The sequence below is a fragment of the Naegleria lovaniensis genome (genome assembly GCF_003324165.1).
Source record: "Naegleria lovaniensis strain ATCC 30569 chromosome Unknown tig037, whole genome shotgun sequence".
NCBI classification, from domain to species: Eukaryota; Heterolobosea; class Eutetramitea; order Acrasida; family Naegleriidae; genus Naegleria; species Naegleria lovaniensis.
The window spans coordinates 302,669-321,524 of NW_025407859.1; the positions used below are offsets into that span (position 1 = coordinate 302,669).

Consider the following 18,856-nt stretch of genomic DNA (forward strand, 5'->3'; position numbering starts at 1 on the left):
GTTTTTGCTGTGTGTTTGGTGTTGGGGTTCCAATTCAGATTTGGAAAGGAAGAGCAACAACGTTCACGAACAAATGGCTACTGCTGAATCAGAGTTTTCCTTCACGATCTTCTTCGTGATGCGAACTCTTACTTGGATGACGAGGAAGAGAGGTGATTCAATTCCTTAATGATAAATTCAATGATTGGATTTGACAACAGGTTGTCGTCCACTACTTCTTCAATGCAATAAAGGAGTTTCAACTCTTCCACTAATGGTTGTAAAATATTTTCAATGCTCTCTTCATGATCAAGGTTACTTGGTTGGAACGAATAACAAGTTTTAGTATTCAGTTTCAATAAGCGATAGAGTGATTGAATGTAATATCTATTGTTGAGCATAAAAGATGATGCAGAAATACCGTTGTCCTTAATCATGCCACTACTGCAGCTCGTTGGTGTATGAGTGTAATAATTTAAAATTATGCTCAACAATGATTGATTCATGGAATGAGTGAAACTTGTGTCGGAACCACCTTGATTTCCATTTCCACTTGCTGTGTTAATATGGCTGTTGAATTTGTCAATACAAGTATAGATTAAGTGAAACAATGTCTCGCTAATGGACTGCAATGAAATTGTCGACGAAGTGTCCCTGTATTCATGTGAGATTCTATGATTAATAAAATTTTGAATGGAAATAGACTTGATGTAAATATTGTTGAAATAGTATTTGTGAAGAATGGAGAATAATTTGAAAACACTGTTCGTGGAGGCAACGCCAGATGTGTCTGTTACATTGACATTCATATTTTTCACCAATTCACTTAAAATATTATACAAGTAATAGTAAATTACACACTGTTCTGATATATCAAATTCAGTCAAATTCACAATATATTTGTTTACAATATCGTTGAATGTTTCGAATAAGGAGCCAAAATTAGTTTTAAATACTTTCTTATTCATGCTATATAGGGTATGTAAAATAATAATTGGGTGATTGAAACGGCATTTGATGTGTTCCATTACAGAATCGAAATTTTTGGTGTGATACGTAGTAATGCATAGAATGACATCACTCAAGCTTTGCAAAATATATTTGCGAGGATATTTGATGGCAGCAACACTACTAGCAGAAGGTAAGATCTGCTTGGTGCTGCTATTGATTTTAATGTTGCCACTATTGACCTCGTCCACATTCTTTTTGGCATTGTTAGAAATAGAACTGTCACTTTTTCCAACGCTCATGATAAACGCTTCATAAAAATATTGCAATATGCATTTCACTTCATCTGTATTCAATTCTATATCCGTAAGTTGTAGACTCTTTAAAAGAAACGGATAATAGCATGCATTGAATAGAACTGAATTCAACGTGATGAATTTGATATAATTCGGAAATGAAATGTTGTTAAATTCATACAAATCGTCATGACGGCGTAATGATGTTGATTCTTGATCGACATTAGTATTTGGGATTTTCTTTGCAACATTGTTTGTGCTATTGCTGCTAGATGTACCACTAGTAGCCATATAATAACTTGGCATGAAAATATATAATAGTTTGATGTAATACTTCAATACAAATTTGTTTGAAATGTATCTTGGTATTTGTCGTTTTGCCAAAATATGTAGCATGTTATAAAAATGATTTGAATATTCGGATTTACATTGATTTTGGTATTGATCACTGATGTATGTGATAACCTGCAGAATTTGGAATGCAGAGTTCTTTTCATAGTTTTGTTTGATGTGATCTTCATCTTCCAACGTGCTTCCATATATTGAGAATAATTGAGGTAAAATAAATATCGCGAATTCTTGTTTATACTTGACCAGCAACTTTAAATCTCTAACTCCTGTTAATCTTTCTTGTTCATTGAAACTGGTTAATTGGTTCATCAGTAGCTTTTCATCAATTTTAGATTCAAGTTCCAAATTGGAGGCAGCACTCCATTGTTGTTGTTGATCCGTTTCACTACTCGATGATGTCATAGGTTGATGACTATTTTTCACAAAAGCAGGGATGTATTCTCCATAATCGTCTTCTTCATCATCAATTAAATCATAGAAATAACTTAGTTCATTCACAAGGGGATTATCACCAAACTGATCCAGCTTTAATTCATCGATCACATCCTGAGCTGATAAATATTCGCCAATGATTGTATTTTGAGAAACAGTATGGAACGATGGTGTGATAGCAGGGGTGCTGCTGTTGGAAGAACTAGTACTGAGCGAGTGATGATGATGATGGAGTGAGGATGACGAACCGAGTGTTGAACTCCCGCTTGCTACGCTCGATGAAGCAGTAGCGTTGGTATGTAGTGATGTGGATGAGGACAAGGATCTTGTGAAATGATCCGATACAGTATTTAGGGTAGTGGTGTTTGATAATGATGGCGAGCTTTTCAATGAAGAATTTTGATGATCCCGTGTTACAATGTTGTTGTTGCGATTGACTTGAGGAAGCGGCTTCACTTTGGGCACTGGCAAGGGTTGTGGATTTGGCATTTTTTGTGAGGTTGGTTCTCTGAAGAAAAGAAACAAACGATCACAACAATCATTGATTCATTTATCAATCCCAACATCATGAAACACAATGAACTACTTCTTAGGATAAGGTCTATTGAAACCATACACTGGTGTTACGTATGGGTTGAAATAAGTGGATTCTAATGGAGGTCCCTCTTTCATTAGAACTTGTTCCATACTATGAATCTGTTCCTCTCTCTTCAGACTTTCATAAATAAATGATCCCTCTTCTTTCATTTCTTGTGGAACAGATTCGTAAAATTGTTTAAGAACTTCAAAGCTAGCTCTGGCCTCTTTCAAATTCTTGAGTAAGAATATGTATGCAATAGCATCCCTATTCACAGTACCGTCATCCACAAGCTGTTGCATGTTTTCAACCTCTCCTAATTTTGCAAATGCTTGCATTAATACACTTCCAAATGATTGAGGACTCTGTAATTGTTTGTCAAGAGCATGCTTCAAGCCAACACGTTGGCTAACATCCTTAGAATATGCTTTAGCCATCAAGTTAAAATCAGTGCTTGTTGGTTTTTCGATAGAGAGAAAAACTTTTTCAATTTCGCTAACTTCAGAGTTTTCTTTCGTGCCTCGCAACAATTCCACCATTTTCAAAGTCTGGCTCGACAAGGCTTCAATTTGTTCTGCTGAAACCTTTGCAAGTGCTTCGGAAATTAGTTTTACTTTTCCTTTAATGAATTGTTCTTTCGTAACAGGGTCTTGATGAGCTATCTTTTCACCACAGAAATACTCTTCAGCTATGTTGGCTGTTCCTTGTTGTTGCATGAGAGATTGAAGAGAGCTCATGTCTGCCTTTGAATCACCAAATAAAAAACTATCAAAAGCATGTTTGTCTACTGTGGAATCCGAGGTTGATGATGCAGCTTGTTGTTGTTGTTGGGCCTCACTATTCTGTAATTCTTCGAAAATATGTCTCATAATTTTGCTACCAGCGTTGAGTTGTTGATTCTGTTGTTTGTTTGCTTTTTGAGCACGTCTTCCCTGTGGTTGATGTTGAGAAGGAATAACTCCCTCATCAATTGTTTTGGTAAGAGACTTGAAAATGGCATTATCATCGGATTTACTATCTTCTGATGGGACATCAAAAATTGAGCCTATACGATTAAAGTTGAGAGCAGTATGGAAAGACAAGGCTTGTTGTTGTTGGTGTAATGTTCTCAACAGAAATGAGAAGCGAGATGTTTGAGAAAGGCGATTCATTTTTTGTTTGCAAAAAAAATTTATTTTGCTCTCCTTGTTTCTTTTCTTGCCATTCGTCGAGTCCAATACTTCACACTCAGTACTTTATTGAACTCCAATAACAAATAACGTGTTGAGACATGTAGCAGTAAATCCAATCATTGTATATGCTGTCAAAATCACGGGTATTTCGACATCATATCGTGAGTGCATGAGCTCTTTCATGTTCTTAGTTTCTCTCTCTGGAAGATAAAACGTCTTGAGTAACCGAAAAACGACCACTTTTGTAATTTCCTTATTCATCAATAGCCACACAATTCCAACAACGCTTGTCCATGCAATCTTTGCCCAATCTTGAATATGCAATTCGAGAAGCCGTACTTGTGGATACAACACATGCTGTGTTGGAGATGACACGTATGGCATCAGAGAGGGTGGGGTTGAAAATAGCATTTGCAAGAATCCCATTTCGTTATTATCTTGAATGGAATGATTTATACCATGTAATATTCTTTCACAAACGTATTGTGGTTTTTTCAATACAATGACACACCAAATACCCAGTAAAGCTCCACAAAATGCTCCGAATACTCTTCCTGTGTCTCCATATGACGATCGCCATGGATTGCCTTTTAAATTAAAGTTGTGAACTAATTCGAAATTATCAACTACCTTACCTTTTCTCAATGATGTGCTATAGAAAGTCATGATACCCACTGTGAATGCAACAATAAATAGAGGGGTTATGAATGCGCTTCTACTTGTTATGAGGTCTCCAAGGTTTGTGGTATTGTCGCTACTCATATTCAAATCCATCAAGAAAAACGGTTCCAAGTACACATACACATATTTGTGACAAATAAATAATACAAATGATCCAATTAATAATCCTCCATAGATATCAGTAAGGGAGTGAACTCCCAAGTATAATCGACTCATACAACATAAAACAATCCATGCAACCATCGCAATAATGAATACATATTTTAAATATGGTGCATTTTCAAATGAATAATATTTGAGGAAATAGCCAAAGAAAGAAATAGCAAGTACAGTTGAACCACTTGCATGTGTGGACGGAAATCCAAATTCATTCTCATAACAAGATTCCAATCTTGAGTCTAATTGAGGCCTAGGAAGCTCAAATAAATCTTTCAGATATTGACCTATTCCAAATGAAAGTGCCCATGCAATCATGATACGAATTCCTAAATGTTGGTCAATATGCCAAAATATGAATGGAAGAAAGGAGGCGAACATTCCTTCATTTCCCAATTCACTACTCCATAAAAAGAGGTAATACCAAAATTTTGAATATTTAAATGTTGGTTTTGATCCTACTTGCTGTGATTCATTAGATGATGGTAGGGATGTATTCGTGGTCATGTTCGTAGTTGTAGTATTCGTATTTACTTGCACGACGCCAAAGAATTCTTGAAAGGCTCGCACAGTTCTAGTCTCGGACATGATTCTTCTATGAAGATACATTTTGAATTGATGGAAAAACGACAATGAAGAGGATGATGATGGCTCCATAATGATGGCAGATCTGTTGTTGCTGTTATTTGGTGATAATGATGAAATGTTCTTGTTCATCAACTCTGCAACATGGTCATCATCGGAAGATGAAGTACTCATACTAGCACAATCACACTGTGGTTCATTCCGAACAGCCTTTGCTGATGAGGATAACGGTGAGGAAGTTTTGTGTGCACGTGTGGAATGAGTTGACATTCAGGGAATTTTTTGTATTCAATTCCAACACAAGAGTTGTACCCAAAGTTCTTTCGATTTGGCATTTATTTCAATGCGTGTGTAAAAACATTGTTGTCCACTCTTAATTCATTACATGGTTCTGCAACTGCGAGTTGTGGTACGAGATTCTTCTTCTTCTTCCTGATTCTCATTCTCTTCCTCACCGCTAGAATCATGTCCTCCAAGCTCTTCCAATAATTGAAAGATTTCTTGTGCTCTTCTTCTTCTCCTTTGTTGCTGCTGTTGACCCGCATTTGTTGTATTCGTTGTGGATGTTCTTCCAGTATTCTCTTCCTCGTCCTCTTCATCAGATTGTGAAGCCAACAATTGCATCAAATTAAAGACCATACTCGCAGGTAAAATCAAACTCGAATGACCCTCTCTTGTTTTTCGTTCATTTTCACTGATCAGACGAGACACACGATCATGCTTAGAACTAGTGCTAGTACTACTGCTGCTACTAGTACTACTCGTGCTCACAGCGTGAGGCTCCTCTTCATGCTCCTCATCGGTCCACATGGAACTCATCTTGTTGGCATCTCTAAATGCAATATTCTTCTCATAGCAACTCGTTTCTGGGTTATCGTCCATATAGTCCAACACTCCCATCTCAAAGAGTTTAATATTGTGTTCAATACCACTCGTTGCCAATACTCCTGGATAGATTGGATGAGGTGCTAAACAATTCACAACATGAGAATCTCCCTTAATGACATTAATAATACATCCCGTGTGTTTATCCCACACAAACACATGTCCACAATCACTACCAGAAAGAATATACTCGGAGCATTCACCAAAGAAATTCACTTCTTTGACTGTTCGAATGTTACAGTGACCTATATAAGACATTTTAGCATCAGCAGCAATGACTGGACTATTCTCTGCTGTGCTACGAGTATGGGCACACTTGTCAAATAAATAAATATGATCACCACTATAGGTGGCAACAATTTCATCACCGTACTTGTTAAATCGAACACCAGTGACGTGCAGAGGTATTCGACTGTGTGGTCGTTGAGAAGAGTCATTACTTGGCAACAATCCAGCAGGACAGTATTTTTGTACAGTGGATGCTTCAATCACTTGATCTCTGTTGCTGCTGATGGTAGTGGTATCACTGCTACTCGAAGTCATGATTTTTCTACGATCGAATAATCTCACGAAAGGATCATCACATCCCAAAATGATTTCATTGCTATTTCTTGGATTCATGTCAATACTATTAATGTCAATGGATGCTGCTGAGGAACTGCTGAACCTTACAAGGCGAGAATTAGTACCAGTAGTACTACTACCACCACCTGTTTGTAAATGTAACAAATTCACATGTTCATGAGTTGGTTGTCTCAAATCAAACAATTTCACATAACCATCTTGAGAAATGCTTATAAAGACGTGAGGAGATGAATTCTCAATACATACTCGATGGACCATTCCCATGTGCTCCTTAATAGTTCTTGTATGTCTACCGTGCTCGTAAATGCAAATCTTTGAGTCTGCGGCACTTGATATGATACGATCTAAATTACAATGAGGAAACCATTTGACACAAAATATATTTCCAGTGTGTGGAGTTGAAATAGTCCATTTACATTCCGAGGAGTGAGAGTTCCATATTTTGATACAACAATCATCACTTCCTGAAATGAGAAGAGAATCCATATTACTCATGTCCTCATTGCCCAAATAATGACTGGCTCCCAACGACGAGGCACAATGAAAACAATCTTCTGGGGGTATCCATGCAACGGAATTGACACAACCTGAATGACCCAAATGTGGTTCATCAATCACCTTAGCTAAATGCAATCGATAAATGAGTGATGGATGTGTTTTTAATAATTTTAAGGGATTGGTTTGATTGGGATAGAAATCCAAAGAGGAGTTGATGTGATGACAAGTAAGTGGCTCATGTGATTCTTCCGTAGTAGTACTTGTCGCACGATTCATTGTTGATAAAGACGAAGATGACATGGCCGATTGCAATAAATTAATATTGGAATGATACTTGTGATTATGAGGAAGAGTTTTCATTTGAAAAAGGAGAGAAGGAATGTGGCGATCGGAAATAAATTGATACGATGCTGCGAGTGAGGAATGTGAGGAAATTGTTGGAGAAGTCATTATATGAGAGTTGTTATGATATATATTTACAATGTTTTTGATGCTAATATTGTGAATGATGAATCAAATTAGAAGAATCAAATGCGCAGTTAAGTGTGTAATATTTTCAACAAATGCAGTTTCTCTCGTTCAAGTATTTTTTTAAATTTGTTTCATTGCATCAATTCAATTAATTCGATCACTTGCATGACAGAGGAACAATTGTGTGTATTGACTATATTTGTTTTTACTCTTGTACCTCCTTCTTGGTGTGAGAAAGGGTTAATTCATCCATTTGCTTGGACAAGGAATCTTCAGTTTGGTCCTTGGTTGTACTGTTGCTTGATGGGGAAACCTGTTGTGTTGCTGCAGCTGCTGCCTTCTTCTTTTCCAGAGGGTTGACAAACTTTTTAGCTCCAGGTGTGATCGATGACGGCTTTTTAACAGTAGCATTGCTGGCAGCAGTAGAACCAAGTTGATTCAATTCAGTCAGCACTTTTTCAATTTCCTCTTTGGTTTCGAATGGTACCGTATGATGACTGCTTCCATGGCTTTTAGATCTTACAAGTTGTAACAATCGATTCCACATGTTCATGTTGAACGACATGTTTTGTAGAATTTGTTTAGACTCCACCAAGGATTGAGGTAAATACACATCTTCTTTGAGAAGTTGAAGAAAATGTACGCCTAATTTGTATTCGTTCATCGTGGGACCAATGAGGAGAGCACCAATTAATTTGAGTTGTTGTTCATGGTTGGGTTCTACTTGTTTCTTGCTCTTTTTAAATACTAACTTCATGTAAATATTGTTATTGTCAAGTAATGGTTGGGGTGAATAATAGGTGGCAAATGTGGACAAATCTGTTGAGTTCTCTGTAGATATTTCGTAATGACCAAGACATGAGATAAAAAGGCCAAAGAATTTTGGTGTTTGGCTGAAGAAGAGCTTTGTTTTCATACCATATTGATGCTGGGTGTCTTCAATTCCTCCACTATTTTGGTCTACCAAGTAGTGCGAGCACAATATGGCTTGTTCCCGAGCACTTGTCCAATTCTTCCAAACAGCTCTACTCGAATTACCATGAGTACTGACATCGATCAATTCACTCAATGGAATCTCTGCACAGTCACCAATGCTGTATACATTGGGTACTGTGGTCAAAACATTTTCATGCAAGGTCATGACTTGAAAATGCTCGTTCACTGTTATTCCGCCATTCGCTCCGATATAGGCATTGAGATGTTTCTCAGCAAGATCAGTTTCGCTTTTAACACCAACGGCCTGAATGATGCATGAGCATGGAATAATCCTCTTAGTGTGCTGCTCATTGTCTGTTCTACTTTTAGAGACGATAGCAACAGAGGTAGCCATTCCCTTCTTCTCTTCAGTGGAGGTTGAATCAGCATGAATGCTTTCAATCTCACTGTTCAACTCAATTTCAATATATTTAGAGTATTTTTGTTTCACTAAATTGGTAAGCATTTCACATGCACGGTCGTCTTTCAATAGAGATTTACCAATGTGTTGACTTCTCGAAATTATTGTTATTTTAGGAAGCAGAGATGGCTGAGTAACATCCCAAAATGATGGTTGTGATGTTGAACTAGTTGTTGTAGTTTGTAATTGTTTCTCAATGGCCTCATACCCTTCTATAATATGGCTCACAATATCCAATGAAAGAGTTCCACTTCCAATCACAACAATTCGGTTATGCTCCGAACTTTGAGTATTTGTAGTGGTATAATAGCTATATAATTGCCTCATAATGTTGTAAACCAATTCCACCTCTTCAACGTTTCTCACGTAAATATAATTTGGAACACCTGTATGAATGTGATACTTCTTAGAAATGTTTTCAAACTCTAGTTTTGGAAATGTTACAGAGCGTTCTTCTGGCAAGGAGAATGTTACAGGATACTCTACGACATGAGCTCTACCTCCCAAACACAAACATAAATCGTCATATTTCAACTCTATTTCCTTGTCATCTCCGTCATTTCTTTTATATTTAATTGTTTTTTCGTTTGCATTTACGCTTGTAACCACACTATTCAATATCACTTGATTGATATTATATTTTTGAATGAAATTTTTTGATAAATCAGTGGTATTACTATCGGAATTGCTTGAATCATGCAAATGTATACCACCATGATAATCCAGCAATTTTGAAGAAGGAGAGGCTTGCAAAAATTTAAATCGGAAAAATAAATTGGGTCTACTACAGAAATCTTCATTGCTGATAAGAGTAATGTAAAGTGGTACGGAAGGATTTGCATTAGCAGTACTACTCAGTTTTTTGCTTTCATATTCACGAATGGATTGAATGAGACTGATACCCGAATATCCACCTCCTACAATGATGATATGTCTTTGCTGATGTTGAGTGGCCATTTTTTAGAACAAAATGTAAAGTTGAAGGTACACCAACTCACACGACACCCGTCACCAAAATTCTGTATACAATGAACTTGAGGATAATGCATGTTTGAAATTTCACTCCATGTTAATTCAAGATTGCACATTGAAACAAACTCGGTGAAAACTAAAGAACTTGAGAAAAAATTGTCACCACGAAAATGATTGTCGACTACTCTAATTCCGAACTAGTTTCATCATCAGAAACAAACAAACAAAGCTCTCTCTTTCCATCGATTACTCACCTCTCACAAGTGGTTGAAGCTATTGGCACCGACACGGATGACTTTAAATTTATGGAACAAGACGAATATCTGTTTTATTGTTATGGAAGAGTGAAGAGCACAACATTTCCTCCACTCATCGAATCATCTCATTCATCCATGATATCGGACGAAGAATTGCAAAGAAGAAAAATTAGAAGAGAAATTAGAGGCTTAACTTTTGAAAAATCGAGTGGAAAATTAGTGAGCCGATGTTTACATAAATTCTTTAATTGTAAGTGATGAAACTTTTCATGCACGTGTCAATGAAATCATTATTTGAACGTGCTATGAATGGAATATTGAAATATTTAGTGGACGAAAATGAAGAGTCATCCATTCAAACTTTAGAATCCAGATTCAATACTCATTCTAAATCGATTAACTTGTTAGACATTTTTCTAGTCTTGGAAAAATTAGATGGCTCCATGGTCATGCCAATTTATGTCAACAATAACATTGTATTTCGAACAAAACGAGGTTATTTCAATAATGTAACAAATGAAGCAGATTTGTTTGTGAAAGCTCAACGCGAATCAAGGAATTCTAACACACACAATGAAAAGAATAGTATTCAATATTTGGAATTTTGTGAGTATACCATGAATCAAGGTCTCACTCCCATCTTTGAATTCTATTCCAAACAAAACATGGTAGTAGTTGAATACTCTGAAACATTTCTCACACTTATTGCCATACGATCTACTTGTCATGGAAGCTACATGCCCTATGAAGAGATGTGTGAGTTGTGTGAGAAATTTAACATTCCGTATGTGAAATGCATCTTCAATGGAGGTCATCTCCATTCAACCATATTGAACACACAACCATCAAACACATCTACTATTATCATTCACACCTTTGAAGAATTGAAAACCAAAGTCAATGAATTACATGGAATTGAAGGAGTGGTATTGAGGCACAAACAATCAGGAGAAATGTACAAACTCAAAACCCATTGGTATTCTGAACTTCACAAAAAGAAACAACTCATTACCGATTCGAACCCATCTCCTTCTCACGTTTGGAAATTAGTGTTGGACGATAGTGTTGATGATTTTCTCCCATTCTTAAACACTGAGAAAGAAAAGCAAGAATTGAGAAGATTCAACGATGAGGTATGGAATGCTATTGATGAATGTGCAGAGAGTGCTATGAAAGTGGTTCAAGAGGCAATGAATAGTCATCATGCTCATACGAAATTGATTCTAAATTCGACGCAAGACACTCATTCCAATGTACCATCAACAGTATCATTGCAACTACCCTCAGCTAAGGCAATTTCTCAATACATTTTCGATCATACGAGCCATAATATTATATTTAGGAAAATTGTGTACAAGGTGAAGGGAGAGCTTGATAAGAAGAAACTTCAAGAACAACAACAACGACCATCACAGGGTTCGCTTTCCAAAGGAACCATTGCTATTATGACACCTCAAGAAGTCGTTAAATACTATCTCCTGCAATACATTTTCAAAGATTTGGATTTGGTCAAGAATTGTTTGAATAGACCACATTTGGTGTACAATAATTATAGAATGATTTGAGAGTTCAGTAGAATCCATCAACAGACAATGAGAACAGGTGTCGAAACATCATGAAGAACTCAATGGCGAAACAGCTGATCACAGAAGGGCACCCTTCACTTCTCATTCCAATCTAAGGGAGTGAGCGATTGTCTCATAGCTCTGGTGATTATTGGTCAAACATATATTACAGGACGTTGCTACAGTTTCTGTAGTTTGAGAGAGCTCTCATGAATTTCTCTATTGGAAACATAAAACCATGAATATGATTTCAAGAGGCCACCAATTCCCTTGTTGCACACAAAGCCATCGAAAAGAATTCAAGGAAAATACAATATACTCCATTTTCAGTTGAGTGAAACAGCGATACTCATCACGAAATGACAGCACTTTCTATTCCTCGATCTTGCTTTCCTTTCTCTCTCTGCAAAGCAACGCAAGGCAACTTTTACTTTGGGGTTCGTCTTGTATGAAAAAGGCGAACACTCGTCCCTGTCAAACTCGCTTTCAAACAAAAAAACAAAACCAACTACTTCTCTGTGATTAGTCCTGCTGCCAATCAACCACTGAGCTGACTCGAAACACATTATAATAACAACAACCAAACAAAAACTCTTCACGTGTGTTGTGAATCAACAGCATCTGCACCCTGAAACAACACCAACCACTCTCTACTACACTTTGCTTTGAATCTTGGTCAAAACAACCACCATGATGACTCACCATCCGGAAAATTCTTCCAACCACAACAACACTTTGGGTTCGTCCAACAATGATTTTTTCATTCCAGAACCACCTACACTCATCATTCGACCTAACAAGGCTTCTCCAAAACAACCCACTACAGCTACAACACTTTCCACCTCATCTCCCATTCCATTGGATGACTTGAATGGACTCGTGCAAGAGTTGAATAAACAACAGCATCATCATCATCATCACGAGGATGACTTGTTGAACTTGAACACCTCGACAACACCCGCAACAGCAACCACTCCAACCACAGCACTTTTGAATCAACTCACTTCCTATATAAATGCTACCTCAGCCTCGACAGGAGCTTCACAGTCTTCTCAACCACTCTACAACTCAATGGATGAACATCATCATCGTATGGATACGTTTGAATTATCATCTGCCACAACACCAACCACTGCAAGTGCTAATTTCCTTCTTTCCACTCCAACACTCTCTCCAAGTACTTCGGGTGGATTTGGGTTAATCATTGGTGGTACCAATAACAGTAATCCTCACGATGATATCATGAATAATCACAACAACGGATTCAATCATAACACTTCGAATCACCACTTATTTGATAAACAAGTGGATAGAATCAAAACGAGTTCGAGCTCCATCTTCTTGACGAGTGTAAATACACCAACGAGTGTGAATGGATTACTGAATTCTCCTGCTGACTTGGACTTTTTAACTTCAAACACCAACACTGGTACCAACAATGGAAATGCCATTCCTTGGTTGCAACATGATAACTCGACACAACAAGCAACACCACACGATGTTTTTGAATGTGAAACTCATACTCCCTATCAAGTCATTCAAAATAACATGCAAATGGTCGAGTCCTTGACTGAAATGTCAGCCATGACAGCATCCTCATCGGCACCAAATACCATGATGATCATGTCTGGCGGTGTTAATACTGTGGCGACTGCTGTCAATACTTTGAATAGTACTAATCCTCTCCAACTTCCAGGTGGTAGTGTAATTTCCACTCCACAACAACCCATTCCTTTAAATTCAATGGGCATGAACACAACACCTACTACTCTCTTTCATTCAACTTCTAATAACAACAACAATGGAGCTTCCATTTTGGGAGTTTTACTGAACGCCAAAAAGATGTGTCCACCCATGATGATGACTGCACAAGCACCTCCATCTCTTCATAACATGCCTGCTGCTGCAAATATCATGATGGCAGCATCTGCCATGAACAATGCAACTTCACAATTGTCTCCTCCTTCATCTCAGGTCGTGGTACCACCATCGAATACGACCACTGGTGGTAGTATGGTGTTAATGAATCAACTCTCACCACGAGGAGGTGCAGTGAATTGCAGTAATAATAACAATGGTGGCGGAGGTTTGCAACAAGTGATGGGATCATCCTCTTCTCCATCACAGCAACAACAACCCATTATTCCACAACAACAAATGCATGTACTACCTCCTTCTACCTCTACTGCTGCTACTGCTTCGAATACCACCACCACAACCACAACAACTATGATCGCCTCTAATGTCACCACAAATGCTAACAACAATACTAAGAAGAATTTCTCATCGTCGTCTCAACAAAATCACTTGATGATGGATGCCTTCTCAACCAATACGAGTCAAACTTCTTCCAGTGCTCAATCAAACACTACTAAGGGCTTCTTCAACACCAAACTCAATCCAGCAAACTTTTACTATGGTACCAGTGGTTTCTTGAAATTTCATGATTACTCAACAAAAATTTCAAAGAAATCGTCGAATAGAATTCAAAAGTCGAACAAGATGAAAAACGCCCTTGCTGTCAATAACAACACTAGTGCTGCTCAAGGAGCTAACAATGTTCCAATTGAACAAGGCAACTCTACATCATTTCAAAACAACAACAATTCAATGATGATGTAATAACATTGAGAAAATGTACATAGTATATGAATTTGGTGATGTACAATTGTAAATAACATGACATTGAGGTTTCTGTGGTTGGTAGCGTTAAACTGATGGAGCTGTTTGCATGATATTGCTTGTATTTGTATTCGAATACAAATACATTATGTGCCTCTTGAACATTCTCAATTTGTTTGAGGATGTATTCAAAGGTGAAAAAGAACATGTTCAACAAAAAGCATGTTCAAATTTTGATTCAATTGAGAGAGGAGTTTATCACATTTGTCTCTCTGTAGATAATTTCAAATAAATTGTCAGTAGTAATTGTTCAATTCAAAGAGCAGATTTGCTCCTCTGTACAGCTTCAAGCCAATCGAGTTTACTCGCAATGCATTTGTTGAATTGAATTTTCTTTTCGATTCAAAAAAAATGTTTTTGAAAGGACGAGCCGGACAACAACAACAAGATGGGTCTTTGAGTGCTCTGCCAGCAAGTGAAACATCAACAACAACAACAAATTCATCATCATCATCGGCCAATCAAACAGAATCATCTTCTCTTCATGACCTTCTCTATGGAAATCCAAGTAAAATAACGGAACCTATAAAACAAGTGGAAGATAAGTGGAGGCTGTTGCCTGCCTTTATGAAAGTGAAAGGCTTGTTCAGACAACACATCGATTCATTCAACTATTTTATCAATGTAGATATTAAAAAGATAGTACAGGCCAATAATATGATAACACCCGATACCGATGATAGATTCTATATTAAATATAATGACATTTATATTGCCAAGCCTAGGTTAGATGAGGTTGCAGATTCTATAGAGTTAACTCCTCAATTGTGTAGATTGAGAGATTTAACCTATGATGCTGATATCATTGTTAATATTGAGTATCCGCAAGTGGTTGGAAATGAAGTTTTAATCAAGTCTGAGGAGTTACCCATTGGAAGAATGCCAATTATGCTTCAATGTGATAGATGTGTTCTCTTTGGCAAAGATGAAAAAGAGTTGGCCAAGTTGGGAGAATGTCCACTTGATCCTGGTGGCTATTTTGTTGTAAAGGGAGTAGAAAAAGTTTGTCTCATTCAAGAACAATTATCAAAGAACAGAATTATTATAGATTTGGATAAAGACAAACAAGTAATGGCCTCTGTGACCGGATCTACACATTACAGAAAATCAAAAACTAACATCATCATCAAGCATGAGAGATTTTATTTGGATCATAACAGTTTTACTAAAGACGTACCAATAATTATTGCATTGAAGGCAATGGGTGTCGAAAGTGACCAAGAAATTATTCAGCTTGTTGGAAGCGACAGAAAATATATTGACGCGTTAGGTCCCTCTTTTGAAGAATGTATTAGAGAGGGAGTTTTTTCTGCAGATCAAGCTGTCGAATGGATGTCTCGATATTTGAAACCTTCAGACTTTAGAAAAAACAAGTCCAAGACGGAAGAAACAAGAGAAATTTTATCAAATATTATTTTATGTCACATTCCAGTTTACAAATTCAATTTTAAAATGAAAATTGTATATTTTGCAATCATGCTCAAGAGAATGATTGATGCAATTCATGACGCCAGCAATATCGACGATAAGGATTACTATGGTAACAAGAGATTGGAAATGGCAGGTCAATTACTATCTCTCTTATTTGAAGATTTATTTAAAAAATTTAATGATGAGATTAAAAAGACATTAGAAAAGAAAACTGGAAGGCGAGGAAGGAGAACGATATCAACACCTCACGAGGATATTGCATCAATTTTCAGTACCAATAGCAGTAAGATTACTGAAGGTCTCAAAAACTCCATCTCTTCAGGTAACTGGAACGTGCAAAGATTCAAGATGGAACGGGCAGGTGTTACACACGTATTGAGCCGTCTCTCATTTATTGCTGCATTAGGTATGATGACAAGAATCAGTTCTCAATTTGAAAAGACAAGAAAAGTTTCAGGTCCGCGAGCTTTACAACCTTCACAATGGGGTTTGTTGTGCCCGAGCGATACACCTGAAGGTGAAGGATGTGGTCTCGTTAAAAACTTGGCTCTTCTCACTCACGTCACTACCGATGATGAAGAAGAACCTATTATTCGATTAGCTTATAATTTAGGAGTTGAAGATATTAACTTAATCAGTGGAGAAGAATTGAACCATCCAAGTAGTTATGTAGTTTTTTTGAACGGTCTCATCCTAGGTATTCACAGATTCCCATCTCAATTCACGAAATTATTTAGAATGTTGAGAAGAGCAGGTAAAATTCACGAATTCGTTTCCATTTTCAAGAATGATCTCCACAAAGCCATCTATATTGCAAGTGATGGAGGTAGAGTGTGTCGACCAGTAATTATTGTAGAAAATTCCAAGCTCAAAGTCACTCAAAAACATCTCAATGAGTTGGCAGAAGGTATTCGTACATGGGATGACTTTTTGAAAGAAGGGCTCATTGAATATCTTGATGTGAACGAAGAGAACAACTCTAATATTGTTTTCAGAGAAGAAGATATCAAACCAGAGACTACTCACTTTGAAATCGAGCCATTCACAATTTTGGGAGTTTGTGCAGGCCTAGTTCCATATCCTCATCACAATCAGTCACCTCGTAACACTTATCAATGTGCTATGGGTAAACAGGCCATGGGTGCCATTGCATACAATCAATTCAATCGTTTAGATACACTGTTACTCTTACTCGTTTATCCACAAAAACCCATGGTCAAGACTCGTACAATTGAATTGATTCAATTTGAAAAATTGAACGGAGGTCAAAATGCAACCATTGCTGTCATGTCATACAGTGGTTATGACATTGAAGATGCTGTTGTTGTGAATAAGGCATCCATCGACAGAGGTTATGGACGTTGTATTTATCTGAAGAAATATGTGACTGAATTGAAGAAACACCCTAATGGAGCTGAAGATGTGTTACAACCTCCACCCCTTCAAGCCATTGTGAGCACTGCTAATAATGGTGTAGAGAGTGCTCTCGATTCCAAACGTCTGAAATCGTATCAGAGACTGGATGCTGATGGTTTGAGTGCTGTTGGTGAGAGAATTTACCCTGGTGACATGTATGTGAATCGATTTATTGTTGCAACCCAGAGCAGTCAAGACATTTTAGGATCAATGAATCAACAACAACAAATGCAACAGCAACAAATTCAACAACAGTACAAACCCTCTCCATCCTTCTATAAGGGCCCATGTAGTGTCTATGTCGATCAAGTACTCATTACTCCCAATCATGATCGAGGTGGTTATTATGTGAAATATTTATTAAGACAAACACGTAGGGCTGAATTGGGAGACAAATTTTCATCTCGTCACGGTCAGAAGGGAGTCTGTGGTATCATTGTGGATCAACAGGACATGCCATTCAATGATCAAGGAATATGCCCTGACATGATTATGAATCCTCATGGTTTCCCATCTCGTATGACTGTCGGTAAAATGATTGAATTAATTTGTGGCAAGGCGGGCGTTCTCGACGGAAGACAAGGCTATGGAACTGCATTTGGAGGTGATCGAGTTGAAGATATTGGTAAAACACTCATTCGACATGGTTTTTCATATTGTGGAAAGGATATTCTCACAAGTGGAATCACTGGAGAGACCATGGCATGTTATATTTATTTCGGACCTGTGTATTATCAAAGATTGAAACACATGGTCTTGGACAAGATGCACGCTCGTTCCAAAGGACCTGTCAGAATTTTGACAAGACAACCATTGGAAGGTAGATCTAAAGAAGGTGGTTTGAGATTGGGAGAAATGGAGAGAGATTGTTTGATTGGTTATGGAGCAAGTGCTCTTTTATTGGAACGGTTAATGTTGTCGAGTGACGAATATAAGGTTCATGTTTGTGAAGGTTGTGGTATGATTGGATATATGGGATATTGCAATTATTGTAAATCAAAGCAAAATATGTCTCTATTACCAATGCCTTATGCCTTCAAATTACTCATTCAGGAATTACAAGCGATGAATATTTCTCCAAAACTCAAATTGGCTCCTTTCGAAAAGTAAATTGCACAGTCATTGTTAAATCAGCGACTGCAGTTTGGTAAGCGAGAAAAAAATGGCTACTTTATCGGAACAAGAAATTCGGAAAGAAATTGAAAGCATCACATTGCCAAGCTATTTCCCAACATATAAACAACAGGTAATTTATCAATAATAATTGTTTCAAAATTTTTGGGATGGTCATGCCAACTCCGGAACATCTTGCAGTGCAAGGAAGTCGCTGAAAACTTTTTTAATTGTTTTTCCTCTCGATCAATTAAAACACAAAAGGGTGATCGATTGGCTGGAGTGAGCGGATTGAGACAATGTTCACAAGAGTTGTCTAAATATAAAGAATGCATGGAACACTAATTTTATTTGAAAATTTTGTAGTTGTGGAAACAATTGTGGATAAAGCTTTATTTCATAGCAACA

At 37.3% G+C, this 18,856-nt stretch overlaps 9 protein-coding genes across 9 annotated transcripts; 4 read left to right on the forward strand and 5 right to left on the reverse strand.

The window, feature by feature from the left end:
- Positions 1-128: 128 nt before the first annotated feature.
- C9374_009157 (uncharacterized protein) lies at positions 129-2,495 on the reverse strand (the record flags this gene model as incomplete). The annotated part of the gene is made up of 1 exon (XM_044699313.1): positions 129-2,495. The coding sequence occupies one exon, from the start codon at positions 2,493-2,495 to the stop codon at positions 129-131; it is 2,367 nt and encodes a 788-aa protein (XP_044544903.1).
- A 93-nt stretch (positions 2,496-2,588) lies between these two features.
- Positions 2,589-3,734, reverse strand: C9374_009158 (uncharacterized protein; the record flags this gene model as incomplete). Its single annotated transcript, XM_044699314.1, has 1 exon — positions 2,589-3,734. The coding sequence occupies one exon, from the start codon at positions 3,732-3,734 to the stop codon at positions 2,589-2,591; it is 1,146 nt and encodes a 381-aa protein (XP_044544904.1).
- An 84-nt stretch (positions 3,735-3,818) lies between these two features.
- On the reverse strand, positions 3,819-5,447 carry C9374_009159 (uncharacterized protein; the record flags this gene model as incomplete). Its single annotated transcript, XM_044699315.1, has 2 exons — positions 3,819-4,342; positions 4,391-5,447. 2 exons carry the CDS (start codon positions 5,445-5,447, stop codon positions 3,819-3,821), a joined length of 1,581 nt encoding a protein of 526 aa, XP_044544905.1.
- Positions 5,448-5,558: 111 nt separating this feature from the next.
- Positions 5,559-7,595, reverse strand: C9374_009160 (uncharacterized protein; the record flags this gene model as incomplete). Its single annotated transcript, XM_044699317.1, has 1 exon — positions 5,559-7,595. One exon carries the CDS (start codon positions 7,593-7,595, stop codon positions 5,559-5,561), a length of 2,037 nt encoding a protein of 678 aa, XP_044544906.1.
- Positions 7,596-7,821: 226 nt separating this feature from the next.
- Positions 7,822-9,969, reverse strand: C9374_009161 (uncharacterized protein; the record flags this gene model as incomplete). Its single annotated transcript, XM_044699318.1, has 1 exon — positions 7,822-9,969. One exon carries the CDS (start codon positions 9,967-9,969, stop codon positions 7,822-7,824), a length of 2,148 nt encoding a protein of 715 aa, XP_044544907.1.
- A 185-nt stretch (positions 9,970-10,154) lies between these two features.
- C9374_009162 (uncharacterized protein) lies at positions 10,155-11,806 on the forward strand (the record flags this gene model as incomplete). Its single annotated transcript, XM_044699319.1, has 2 exons — positions 10,155-10,491; positions 10,572-11,806. The coding sequence occupies 2 exons, from the start codon at positions 10,155-10,157 to the stop codon at positions 11,804-11,806; spliced, it is 1,572 nt and encodes a 523-aa protein (XP_044544908.1).
- A 690-nt stretch (positions 11,807-12,496) lies between these two features.
- On the forward strand, positions 12,497-14,428 carry C9374_009163 (uncharacterized protein; the record flags this gene model as incomplete). Its single annotated transcript, XM_044699320.1, has 1 exon — positions 12,497-14,428. One exon carries the CDS (start codon positions 12,497-12,499, stop codon positions 14,426-14,428), a length of 1,932 nt encoding a protein of 643 aa, XP_044544909.1.
- Positions 14,429-14,839: 411 nt separating this feature from the next.
- Positions 14,840-18,445, forward strand: C9374_009164 (uncharacterized protein; the record flags this gene model as incomplete). Its single annotated transcript, XM_044699321.1, has 1 exon — positions 14,840-18,445. The coding sequence occupies one exon, from the start codon at positions 14,840-14,842 to the stop codon at positions 18,443-18,445; it is 3,606 nt and encodes a 1,201-aa protein (XP_044544910.1).
- A 52-nt stretch (positions 18,446-18,497) lies between these two features.
- C9374_009165 (uncharacterized protein) lies at positions 18,498-18,793 on the forward strand (the record flags this gene model as incomplete). Its single annotated transcript, XM_044699322.1, has 2 exons — positions 18,498-18,581; positions 18,650-18,793. 2 exons carry the CDS (start codon positions 18,498-18,500, stop codon positions 18,791-18,793), a joined length of 228 nt encoding a protein of 75 aa, XP_044544911.1.
- Between the last annotated feature and the right edge of the window lie 63 nt (positions 18,794-18,856).